The sequence below is a fragment of the Carya illinoinensis genome, chromosome 15, assembly GCF_018687715.1.
Source record: "Carya illinoinensis cultivar Pawnee chromosome 15, C.illinoinensisPawnee_v1, whole genome shotgun sequence".
NCBI lineage: Eukaryota > Viridiplantae > Streptophyta > Magnoliopsida > Fagales > Juglandaceae > Carya > Carya illinoinensis.
In genome coordinates, this window is record NC_056766.1 from 40,088,329 (window position 1) to 40,101,584 (window position 13,256).

Here is a 13,256-nt window from a genome sequence, read left to right on the forward strand (position 1 = left end):
GACTTGGCTTTGCATCTCTTGAATTATTTCGGGTCCAGTAATCTCACTCTCCCCGACTTCATCCCAACACAAAGGCGATCTGCACTTCCTCCCATAAAGAGCTTCATAGGGGGCCATCTGAATGGTCGCATGGAAGCTGTTATTATATGCAAACTCTATGAGTGGCAAATGGTTTTCCTAACTCCCTTGAAATTCCATGACACACGCTCGCAACATGTCTTCAAGGGTCTGAATGGTGCGTTCCGATTGGCCGTCTGTCTGTGGGTGGTAAGCAGTACTGAACTTCAACTTAATACCCAAAGCTGCCTACAAACTCTTCCAGAACTGCGACGTGAACCTTGGGTCTCGATCCGATACTATACTCTTTGGTATGCCGTGCAGCCGCACTATTTATTTCACGTACAAGCGTGTCAACTTACCCAAGGAGTCGGTGTTATTAACAGGCAGAAAATGAGCACTCTTCGTTAACCGGTCAACAATCACCCAAACAGAATTTTTCCCACTAGGCGTTCTCGGCAAACCCACTACAAAATCCATCGTGATTTCATTCCATTTCCACTCAGGAATAGGGAGGGGTTGGAGCATACCAGCGGGTCTTTGATGCTCGGCCTTCACTTGACGGCATGTGTGACATTTCTCAACATATAAGGCAATATCCCTCTTCATTCCATCCCACCAGTAATTTTTCTTCAAGTCCCGGTACATCTTTGTACTGCCGGGATGAACTGAATAAGGGGCCGCATGAGCTTCTGCCATGATCTGCTCCTTGAATTCCGAATCCTTGGGGACCACTCTGCGATCTCGGAACCGAAGTATCCCATCTTTATCCATGCTATAATGCAACGGCCCTCGAGATTTTCTGACTCTTTTTCTGATATTCAGCAGCTTTGGATCATTCCTTTGAAGAGTCTTCAATTTTTCAAAATCAGTTACCCGAATATCAAGAACTGAAGATAAAATATCTTCTTGCTGCGAACTCTCAATAAGGAGCCTTCTCATCCCACAAAGCAATGAATTCAATTCCGATGGCTCGGCTTCATCTTCCAAGTGCGATTTTAGGCTTAAAGCATCAGCAACTATATTAGCCTTCCCCGGATGGTATTTGATCTCACACTGGTAGTCACTGATTAGCTCTAGCCATCGCCTCTGCCTCATGTTCAGATTTTTCTGGGAAAACAAATGCTTCAAGCTCTTGTGATCAGTGTACACCTCGCAAGCTTCCCCATACAAGAAGTGCCGCCAGATCTTGAGTGCAAAAACAATCGCAGCCAACTCTAAATCGTGCGTCGGATAATTCTTCTCATGATCCTTTAGCTGACGAGATGCATAGGCAACAACCCATCCTTACTGCATAAGGACACAACCCAAACCAAACTTAGACGCATCACTGAAGACTACGAATGGCTTATGCGGTTCTGGAAGCGCTAACACTGGTGCCGTTGTCAACCTGTTCTTTAATTCTTGGAAGCTTCTCTCACACTTATCTGACCAAACAAATTCTGTATTCTTCTGAGTCAAAGCTGTGAGAGGTCCGGATAGGTGAGCAAATCCCTCCACAAATCTTCGGTAATAACCAGCAAGCCCCAAGAAACTCCGGATCTCACGCACTGTAGTCGGACTCGGCCATGACAAAATGGCTTCCACCTTACTAGGATCAACAGCCACTCCGTCTCGGGAAATCACATGCCCAAGAAATCTGACTTCCTCCAGCCAGAACTCACACTTGCTAAACTTGGCATATAGCTGGTGTTCTCTCAATTTCCCAAGTACCAGACGAAGATGATACACATGTTCTTCAACATCTCGGGAATAAATCAGAATATCGTCAATAAACACTACCACAAAGGAATCCAGATAAGGTCGAAATACTCGATTCATCAAATCCATGAAAGTGGCAGGGGCATTAGCTAACCCAAACGGCATCACCTTAAATTCATAATGCCCGTACCTCGACCTGAAAGCAGTTTTAGGCACATCCTTGTCTCTGATCCTCAGCTGGTAGTATCCCGACCTCAAATCAATCTTCGAGAACACGGCTGCTCCTTGAAGCTGATCAAATAAATCGTCGATCCGCGGGAGAGGATATTTATTTTTGATGGTCACCTTGTTTAATTCCCGATAATCTATGCACATACGGAGGGTTCCATCTTTCTTTTTAACGAACAACACTGGCGCACCCCATGGCGAAGTACTAGGCTGAATAAATCCCTTATCTACCAGCTCTTGCAACTGAGTCTTCAGCTCTTTTAATTCAGTCGGTGCCATGCGATAAGGAGCTTTATGTACAGGAGCCGCTCCAGGTTCCAAGTCTATAACAAACTCCATTTCCCGAACAGGGGGTAGTCCGGGCAAGTCATCCACAAACACATCGGGAAATTCTTCCACAACTGGAATGTCTACCAAAGACTTCTCCTCGGACGGCGTGGACACCATCTGAACTAAGAATGCATCCGCTCTTCATGCAATCTCTCTTCTTGCTTGAATTGCCGATATAATGACCGGTTTTTCTTTTAACTTACTCCCTGCAAATTCCAGACAATCACCATCTGGAAGCTAAAAGGTAATTACCCGACTTCTGCAATTAATACTCGCAGAATATCGGTATAGCCAATCCATCCCGAGAATGATATAAAAACCCAACAGCTTAAACACAACCAAATCAGCATCCAAGAACCTTCCATCAAAATTTAACGGGCATCCCAACGCAACCTTGGAGCACCATACCATTTCACCATTGGGTAAAGCCACCACCAATGACTTTGGCAAAGGTTCCGTGACCAAATTACACATCCGCACAAATGTGGAAGATACAAATGACTGTGAAGCATCGGAATCAAACAAAGTGCAAGCATAAAACTCATACAAACGGACTCTCCCTGAACCAAACACACAACCCATGAAATCCAAAAGAAAAAACAAAGAAGAAACCAAATACACCAAAATTAAATCCAACATAGAATCAAATTAATCCATACCTGTAATTACTCCAGCATCATGGGTTGCTGGCGCCTCATCATCCACATCTCCGGGTGTGACAGCATAAACCCGGGCTTGCACTGCTTGTCTTGGATTTGGTCTTCCACCGTGTCTACCTCCACGGCTTCCTTGAGCTGTTCTTGGACATTCTCGGGCAAAGTGACCCTGCTGGCCACAATTATAACATCGAGCCCCACCAGAAGGGCACTCACCCACATGGGCTCTATTACAAACTCCGTAAACAGGCACACGTCCTCCCATGCGAACACCTGAGGATGCTTGCGGTCGAGTTCTAGTCCGCTGAACAAATTTCTGAGGCGAACCCGAGCTGCTTCCTTCACCAGAAAAACTCTGCCTCTTATGACCTGGAGGGGAGCCCATACTCAGATTATTTTCTCGCTCCACAAGGGTGGCCACATCCACTAATTCCTGAAAAGTGGATATTCGATGGCTGACCACCATACGGCGTATATCAGGGCGTAGTCCCTCCTGAAAACGATCAGCTCGCATCTCCTCTGTGGCGATAAGGTGAGAAGCAAATCGCCCAAGTTCTATAAACCTTCGGGCATACTGTTCCACTGTCATGCCTCCTTGAACCAAATTTGAGAACTCTCTTGCCTTTTGCTTCCTTACCGATGCGGGAAAGAAGCGGTCATTAAATTCTTTCTTGAAGCGTTGCCAGGTTACAGCGGCGAATGAACCCAACTCTGCTTCTAGCATCACCTTCTTAGTATCCCACCAATCAAAAGCGGTGCCTTGCAACAGATAGCTGGCTTAGAGTACCTGTTGCGCCTCGGTGCAACCACACACCTCAAAAGTTCTTTCCAGATCCTTGATCCACTTTCCAGCTTGAAGCGGGTCCTCTTTTCCAGTGAAGTGTGGGGTCCTATGCGCCAGAAAGCGCTCATAGGTGCATCCGGCTTGCACCATGCTGCTAGATCCTCCCGGGTAAAGCCAAGGCCCTCCCTGATATGGCCAAGGACCTCCTGGTTACGGCCAAAGTCCTTCTTGTTGCGGACAAGGCCCTCCTTGTGGCGGCCAGGGACCCCCTTGTTGTGGCCAAGGTCCCCCTGGTTGTGGCCAAGGCCCCCCTGGTTGTGGCCAAGACCCTGTCTGTTGTGGCCTAAAATTTTGCTGCATAAACTCCGTCATCTGCCGTATGGCTTGGGCTATGGAGTCATCTCTTGATGTATTATCCCGTGGCTCCTGAGTAGATTTCTTTGACCTCCCCATTTTCCTGCCACCACAACCTTTGACCCCCTTTCAGAAAACAAAAACAAATAAAACCAACAGCAAACAAAAACAGATCCAAAGACCAACACCACATCACACAAAACAAAAGAAACCAATTTGCAAAAACATAACTAAATAAATAAAAACAAACAAATAAGTTCAAACAAATAAAACAAATAAAACAATTTAAATAACTTTACTTAACGTAAATTTTAAAACACAACTTTAAAAGCATTCTGGTATTACCTACGGGACATGTGGTTTTACCCAGAGCCAAACCGCTCTTATACCACCTATGACGCCTCTAAATCCCCACGCACGAACACGAGAAAATCGAGACGTCCGGATGATGACATCACGGGTCATCATCCTATCGACGTGTGCCAAGTGTGTGAAAAAGCGATGAATGTGCACGAGAAATACGCAGCGAAAAGCAAGTCAATAACTAAGTACCAGAATTTTTCTTGTTTAATACAAAGCTATTCAAAACATACATAAATAAATATTACAAGACCCAAATATAATTTTAAACTAAATACAAAACATGACATCAGCATCCCGGCGGAGCCGCATCCTCGGGCTCAGCCTCCTCCTCCTCATCCTCGATCTCTGCACCAAAATCTACGGTACCAAAAATGGTGCCGCAGGTAAGTAAACTCCAAACACCACTAGATAAAAACATATAAAACTTAAACAATATGCATGAAATAAAACCCAATGCATATGCGCCATAAAATATGATTTTTTTTTACACGCACGCCAAAAACCCAATTGGCCCACAAAAACATATCCTTAAAACTAAGTCTCGCCATTATCCCAGATAATGGCCCAAACCATAATTTTCCCAGAAAATGGATCAAAAGCCTCGAAAACCAACATCGCCATTTTCCCAGAAAATGGCCCACATCCGAAAACTATAAAAACAATCCGGTTATGCATGCACCATGATCTCCCCTAGGGATCACCCACACACCCTGGCTCTGTGCCACACCGTAGGTAACGACTATGCATGTGACACCTAAACGAGCGATGCCCAGACTCGCACCCCGCGCGTACCTGGCCAGGCCATCCTCTAGTCCCCGCCACTCTAAGTACCACGGAGTCGACACGACAGCGTTACCGTATCGTGCGATCCGGTCGTCGCAGGGATGTCACTCAGTTTTATCCACTCCCGAGTGACTAGAGGAGCTCCACCGAGATAATAACTCATCCCAGCTTGGGCTCGTGTAACACACGCACCCAAAAACCATTTACGCCAATAAAACGAGATTTTCTCAAATAAACAAAATGCACATATACCCAAAATGCAACTCACGCCTCATAGTTCAAATAAAATCAAGCAATCACATACAACCAAAACCAAGCACTCCATCCTCAATCCATCCGACCCCCGAACTCCTCGGACTCAGTCCGGAATCAGCCAACCAACAACAATAATTTATTAAAAGAGCAAAATATATTTAAATCTAAAAGTAGGGTTTAAAAAATACTTACTGCGCTATACGGTATTTTTAGAAAGCTTGCAGCGTTGCAAACAGCGGAAGGAAAGCAACGTAACAGTGAAAATTCACTGTTGTAAAATATCCACTTTTTGAACGAGGACAAACCAAGGCTCGGGATTGATAGGGAATGGCCTTGAGATATTTATGAAGCTAAGGGAAATGAGTTTTGGCTGTGGGTGGTGGTGGAAATGGCGGTCGAAGGCCAAAAATGGGGTGAACGGAGTTGAGCTCGTAGGAGCTACTTCGGCAACGGATCGAGGCCAGAAATAGGTGGTTTAGGTCGGCAAGAGGTAGGGGAAGAAGCTGTGAAAAGATGGTGGCCGGAGGTGGTGCGACGGCGCCGGAAACGGTGAAAAACCGTATAGCTTGGAGGAGCTCGTGGCGGCTAACGGTGGCTCAGATGGAGGTGAAACTTGGTGGGGATGTTCACCGGTGAGAGGGGAAGAAAACTGGGTGGGTGGTGTAGGCCACGCCACCGGCGAGCGGCGGTTTTGGGCTGCGAAAGCAACCGGCGACAGGGGCAAAAACAGAGCAGGTGCAGCGACTTCCGGCGGCTCTCGAAGGCTAACGGCTGGTCCGATGGCTCTGAAAATTGGTGGAGATGATATCTGGTGGAAGGGGAAGAGAATGGTGATGACGGTGCACTAAAAGGTGGCCGTACTGCGGAGAACGAGACTGACAAACAGGCGGTGACGGAAGGAAAAAAAAAAGGGCTGCTGCGTACGCAGGAGAGGAGGAAGAAGAAAGAAAAAGAAAAGGAAGAAAAAGAAGGAAAAAGAAAGAAAAAGAAAGAAAAGAAAAGGGAAAAGAAAATGAGAAAAGAAAAGAAATGAGGTCCAATCCTTACTCTGGTAACCAAAAACAGATCCGCCGAAAACGATATTAAAAACCGTAAAACGATTAAAATAATTTAAATACCACCTCAAATAAATTAAAAACTAATTAAAACACATTAATTTAAAATAAATAAACTAATATATTAATTAAATTAAAAACAACCCTTCAGTGAAAATACACGTAAAAACGGGTCATCACATGACCAACCAAAATATATATGCAATGAGACAAAAGGTGAAAAAAGAGGTTGAGTGGAGATTGTTTCTCATGTAAAGAGGGGTTTTAGCTTTCAAATTACTGTACTTGTTTAGGAGTGTACTTTTTGTTTTCTCTCTTTCAAAATTTGACCCATTACTCAAAGGTCAATGGCATGGGCACCGATCGAGCTCAGACCTTGACATCCAACTTTCAAGCAACAGAAACAAGAGAGACTTACTGTTAGCACCAACTTTTCTCAAACTAAAATACAGACCGTAATCAACTTCATAGAATCACGTACAAACATCGCCATTGGCTCACATCTTGACCTCTACCTATAAATGAAGCAACAAAAACAAAAGAGACTTACTGTTAGCAACAACTTTCTTCAATCAAAAGATGGCCACAAAAACTATAGGCCTATCTATCTATATACCTATCTATCTATCTATATAATATTATATCGACTTTAATTGGTAGCATATACGTAGAAACATATGGGATCAAAGGCAACTGAGCATCAACTTGGAATTGTTTTAATGGACTCTCATTCCATCATGACTTTCATGTGTTTGCAGCTTCTTTTACTCGGGGTGTCAGCCACAGGCTCTGCCGGTTCAAACACCTCAAAAATCATCACAGCTCTGCCGGGTTATTCCGGCAAGCTGCCGTTTAAGCTCGAAACTGGGTGAGCATGCATGCATACGAATTGAGTTGCCATTTTCTTGGCCTGAGTTTATTATTTGGGTTATTTATCTTTAAACTCGAAATTAAATCCATCCATATATATATATCGCTCAGTTGGTTTCCTAACAATTAACGTAACCAAAATCTGAGTATTTGTCTTCACCTGAACCATCCAACAAAAACATGAGAATTAAAAGAACAAAAATGATTTTTAGTATAAAAAAATTAAAAAAACAGATCATTTTCTCCTCATTCTTACTTATGTTATTTCAGGGACAACCCATGGATCGAGAAGACAACTTAGCATTTGTCTAAGATCTCACCCCATATATGATATACAAGGCTTCTTACGATGAAAAGTGGCCGATAGGGAACAGAACCTACATGATTAGGAAGTGATCAAACCAATTTAATGTTAAAAAGACAAATAAAGTCAAATGAGTGAACGAAAGAATGGAAAGTTCTTTCGGAAAATATAATTAATTGTTTTTAATAAAATATAAATATTTTATACATAATATAATAACGACCGTCCCATTTGTTATATCTTGGTAATTGTACTAAATTAATTTCTTATTTCTCAGGTAATTATGTTTTATAATATATTAACGCAGACTTTGGTGCGTGCATTAACGGTGGTGCATATGAACATTGTGTAGATATATTGGCGTTGGTGATAACGAGGAGGTGCAGCTATTTTACAGTTTTGTTGAGTCTCAAAGGAGCCCTCTGCGAGACCCTCTGTTGTTTTGGATACCCCCAGGCCCCGGTTGCTCTGGTTTCAAGGCTCTTTTGTACGAGACTGGTACGTATGCTTAGAACTTAGGCTGAATTAGTTTGAATAGTGAGGTGATATGATCTAAGTTAATATGTAAATAGTAATATTTTGTAAATTTTATTGATACGTGTTTAAATGTAAATACACTGGTATATGTATTTAAATGTATAAAATAAGTTGAGACGTGTTTAATTTTTTTTTTATGAAAAATTAAAAAAGTAATCAGTCCTATCAATAATTAATTTGAGATGGAATGAAATCACTCAACCAACCAAACATGGGGTAATAATTCATGAAAGTTCTACAGGGAGGTTTTTGTACAGATTGTTGCACTGTTCATATCCCGGAAGTGTATCAGCCCTCATAAAATACTACTGTTTATAATGTTAGGGGTTCCATGTCGATCCATGCATTTCTGAACTTGCTTATGCATAAAGAGAAAAAGAAATAATCAAAATGATAGAAGGAGAAAGGTAAAGGTAGGCCAGATGAGAATTGAAATCCCACTAAGTTTCCTGATCCCTCTTCCCTAAACTAAAAGGGTAGGCCTTCATTTGCGATTAAATTACTTTTTTGTGATAAAAATTATGGTCCTGTAAAAATAATTGTGTACCTTTATACCTACCACTAAAATATATATAGTGGTACTAAGCTGGTAGATAAATATAAGAGAAGTGTTATAGTCATAAAAAGATTTTATAAAGTAAACCCACAAACCAGAGTGACTTTTTCATCTTATATGTACGTAAGATTGTAAAACTATTTTTATAAAATCTAAAATAACGTATAAATCTACTGTTATACGTAAGATTGTAGATCTAATGTATTAGATGAAGTCACGTTAGTTTGTGAGTTTACTTTTATGAAATCTCTTTGTAATCATAGCACTTCTTTAAAAATAATGGGCATAAATCTCTTATCCTTAGCTTATTACCATGAAAGTTTTAATTCATGGCCTTCCTTCCACCAAACTACTTGGAAGCCAACCAGATGGTGATGTTTGACATTTAGTTGTGTATAATAACATAGTCCTATTTTATAAGAAAACCCCAAAATATATGGAATTTAACAACTCACAATCTATTGCATATATTAGGTCCTTTAAAGTTCAGAATAGGAAATTACAATGGGAGCCTACCAACACTTGAAGATAACCCATGGGCATGGACGCAGGTGAGAGTTTTATTGCATTATTTGTTTGATCATAACCAACCTCAACCAGATTCTGAGATTTTCGTTTCCATAGATCCTAATCATGAAATGTGATGATGCATGGTTTTTCAGGGCCTCAACATCATTTATATGGATGCTCCTGTTGGTACTGGATTCTCTTATTCACAAAGCTCAGAGGGCTACATTATGGACGATTACAAGCATGTGCAACAATCCTATGAATTTATTCAAAAGGTATCTTAGTCTTTCTGGGTTTTTTTTTTTTTTTTTCCCCTAAAAAGAAGCTTTAGAAGTATGTAGACTCGATCTCCAAACATCGACATAGGAGAGCAAATATATTTATGTATATATATATTTCATAAAAGTATAAACTAATGTGACTTGCTTTGTTTTTCCTTTTGGTTTGCCAACTCATGCAAACTTTATACAGTGGTTGAATTTACATCCTCAATTTTTGGAAAATCAACTCTATGTCGGAGGTGACTCATACTCTGGCACACCTATTCCAATGATTGTGCAAAAGATTGTGAATGGTAATATATGTTGATGAGAGCCAGAACTTACTGAACTTAACCTCTTTTCATTAATCACTAAGTTTTTACTTTGCTTTTATATCCTGTAATTGATTGGTATTTGATTTGATCATATCATGGTGTTGCAGACAATGAAGCTGGAGTTGTGCCAATGATTAATCTCAAAGTACATAATCCATCTTTTCTCATTGAAATAGAAAATGAATGAAAATCTGTTCTTTGAATATAGAGGTTTTATTTTCTAATTTTTCAAAGTTAGTTTGATTGGATACTGCTAAAATATTTTTATCATCAGGGGTATGTCCTTGGGAACCCAGTTACAGATTCTTTCACTGACTCTAATTCAAAAATCCCTTATGCTCATCGGCTTGCTCTCATATCAGATCAACTTTACCAGGTACTTTGGTATCTAACAATTTTTTCTTTTCCAATTTGAGTGAGAAAATTTCTGATTATACCTAACAAGTTTCCTTCTAAACTCTTTTGTATTTTGCGATTTCCAGTCGGCCAAAGAAAGTTGCAATGGCAATTTTGTGCATGTAAATTCTAGCAATTATCAATGTTCCTCAGACATTGATGCTATCGATGAGGTTAGAGATCAAGGATCACAAATCTTGTCTTTATTTAGATCTACATATATAATTGAAAAGTTTATTTGCAAGCTGGTATAAAGGAAATACCTTCTATTGATATGACATGATTTAATTTACAAAAGAAGTTTTAAAATTTGAAACTCGTAAATCAAAAATTACCATATAAACAGTACGAACGGCATGTCTGTTATGATCCCGAGAGTTAAAAGCTTAACTAAAGGGAAATTCTACAAACTATACCTTCATCCCACTATAATGAGGTGGTATTGTCTATCAACCTATAGATTTTTTCTTCAAAAAAGATGAGTGTCACATTTTACATAGTGGGATGAGAATAGGATGTAAATGCAGTTTGTGATATTACTCTAAACTAAACTAGTATCTAACAATCATAGGGTTTTTAGATGAATAGTTGGGTCTTTAATAATTGGTACTAGTGTTAGACATCGCCGGCTTTGGTACAAATTATTACGAGCCCGAATGATGGGTCCTGTAATAAGGTATATTTAATGATAAAAGTAGGTTATTAGAGATAACTTAGCGTCGTTCAACTACAAAAGTTCGGGAATAAACTTCACTCATGCTTTTATTCATAGAGCCGTGCCACTTAAATAATAAATGTAGTGTCTCTGCATGATCATTACACAATAAAAGTCTAAGCATGACGAGATAAATATGATACTCGTTAAGATTCAAGAGATAAAGATAGATGACTTAAGCTGCTAATAATATAATCCTCTTATTAACAAACTATTTTTATTCCATTGGACTCTTGGACTCTTAACTAAGTTGATGAGTATTGCTAATTCCACGTAGCTATGTGATGATGGATGACTACTGGTAATTATCTGTAACTGGACGTTTCACATCGACTTACATATAGAATGACTATAATTTCATCATCAAATTTCTATTCATACTGAGAACATGATGTCGAGCATAATTTGGAATTTGCAGCTGTTAAGAGATGTAAATGATGTACACATTTTGGAACCAGTATGCAGTAACGCAATCCCCAAACCAAATGCAGACATGGAGTCTGTACGGAGATATCTCTCAGAAAATTCAAACCCTGCATTTTGGTGTCGTGTAAAGCTCTCTCTCTCTCTCTCTTCCTCCGAGTAGTGCATGTATTATAAAGTTTCATACAGAAACAAGTTCATGCGATTAACACATTGCTTCAACTCTTATATATGTCAGAGTTATAACCATATGCTCTCTGTCATCTGGGCGAATAACAAAGGTGTTCAACAAGCTCTTGGTGTTCGAAATGTATGTGCAGTCTTTTATGATATATGTTAGCATTAAATGACTGGAAAACTGTTTGTTATCTGTTACTCATCTGCTAATCATTTATCATAAAACGATGAAAAATAAGAGATAAGATGGTTAAAAGGAGGATCATGAATACTATTTTTATATCCAACAGTTGCAACAAAGACTTACTAAAACATTCTCGTTATGTCAACCAGGGGACAAAAACCTCATGGCAAGGATGCAATACCACCTTAGCTTATACTGAGGACGTGACTTCTGTTGTTGGTTATCATCGGAATCTCACAAATGCCGACCTAAGACTTCTGATATACAGGTAAAAATAGAGTTAAAAGTGCAAAATTTGACTTGTAGGATAGAATTAGTACCCGATTGTAGTGCAAACAAACCGAAGTTAGCCACAGTATAAGCTAAATGTTGTGGGATCAACTTTATGTGTTTATCTCTTACTCTAAACGCAAGAGTTTAAACTTTAGGGAATCCTAAATTAGCTGGAGTTATAAGCAACAGTATATAGGCTAAATGCTAATACAATTTTCTTCTAATTCCAACAGTGGTGATCATGACATGTCAATCCCAAACATTGGCACGCAAGAATGGATCAAGTCTCTTGGTTTGAGTACAGATGAAAGCTGGAGAGTATGGTCTTTAGACGGTCAAACAGCAGGGTGAGTTTTGAGTTGCCAATCACTTAGAACACTAATCCCAGTCCCCAACCACTTTTTCCTGGTTGAATCTCTGAGATGTTTGTAGCCTGAAATGTGTTCTCTCATGTATTTCAGGTACACCGAGAAGTTGATCAGTGATTCTTTCACCTTGACATTTGTGACTGTAAAGGCAAGAAAATCTCTCACCCATGTTTCCTTCATCTAGATAATGTCTTCCAAGTCTAGAGGAAGTTTTAATATATTCTTTGTCCTTGTACAGGGAGCAGGCCACCTTGCTGCAGAATACAAGGTTAAGGAGTGTGCTGCCATGATAGATAGGTGGATGGCTTATTTCCCTGTTTAAGTACCATGACCGATTAAAATCTGTCACAGTATGTTTGATCAATTAGAAAACTTTATTAGCACTTCAAAAGTGATCACAGAATAAGCAAACCCCGAAAATTTTCTTTCGGTGTCACTTTGTTTGTTCTGTTCATAACCATGAAAGACAATTTCTAGGTCATACATTAATGTCTGTAACCCTATCATAATAATCGAAAACACTGTAGTGCCATGCATTGATACCAATCCATTTGTGTAACAGCTGCATCATGTCCGTTCAACGTCCAAGTATGCTATCATCAATATGATGAACTAATTACAAGGCACAGCAAGTTATGATGGTGAGATGAACAACAAGGAAAAAGTATGATGAACATGGACTTGTTATGTTTGGGGAAACCTCAAATTGTTTTGAGAACGCTTGGACTCCTACTACTTGACAAGATTCAAAACTATAAAAGTTAAGAATCCAAAGATTATAT

General features: G+C 40.0%; 1 protein-coding gene across 1 annotated transcript; it reads left to right on the top strand.

Moving 5' to 3' along the window:
- The first annotated feature begins 7,190 nt into the window (after positions 1-7,190).
- Positions 7,191-13,020, top strand: LOC122295522 (serine carboxypeptidase-like 13). The gene is made up of 14 exons (XM_043104563.1): positions 7,191-7,434; positions 8,093-8,238; positions 9,308-9,384; positions 9,496-9,618; positions 9,815-9,917; positions 10,046-10,083; positions 10,213-10,314; positions 10,421-10,507; positions 11,468-11,599; positions 11,711-11,782; positions 11,983-12,101; positions 12,340-12,453; positions 12,568-12,622; positions 12,713-13,020. Exons 1-14 carry the CDS (start codon positions 7,244-7,246, stop codon positions 12,794-12,796), a joined length of 1,443 nt encoding a protein of 480 aa, XP_042960497.1. The 5' UTR covers positions 7,191-7,243; the 3' UTR covers positions 12,797-13,020.
- The last annotated feature ends 236 nt before the right edge of the window (positions 13,021-13,256 follow it).

What these genes read in the sequence shown, in the direction of transcription:
- LOC122295522 (XM_043104563.1), top strand. Translation starts at nt 7,244, where the DNA reads ATGGGATCAAAGGCAACTGAGCATCAACTTGGAATTGTTTTAATGGAC. An exon ending in ACCCATGGGCATGGACGCAG is followed by an intron (nt 9,385 to 9,495) that starts GTGAGAGTTTTA and finishes ATGGTTTTTCAG; the next exon opens with GGCCTCAACATCATTTATAT. An exon ending in CCTATGAATTTATTCAAAAG is followed by an intron (nt 9,619 to 9,814) that starts GTATCTTAGTCT and finishes AACTTTATACAG; the next exon opens with TGGTTGAATTTACATCCTCA.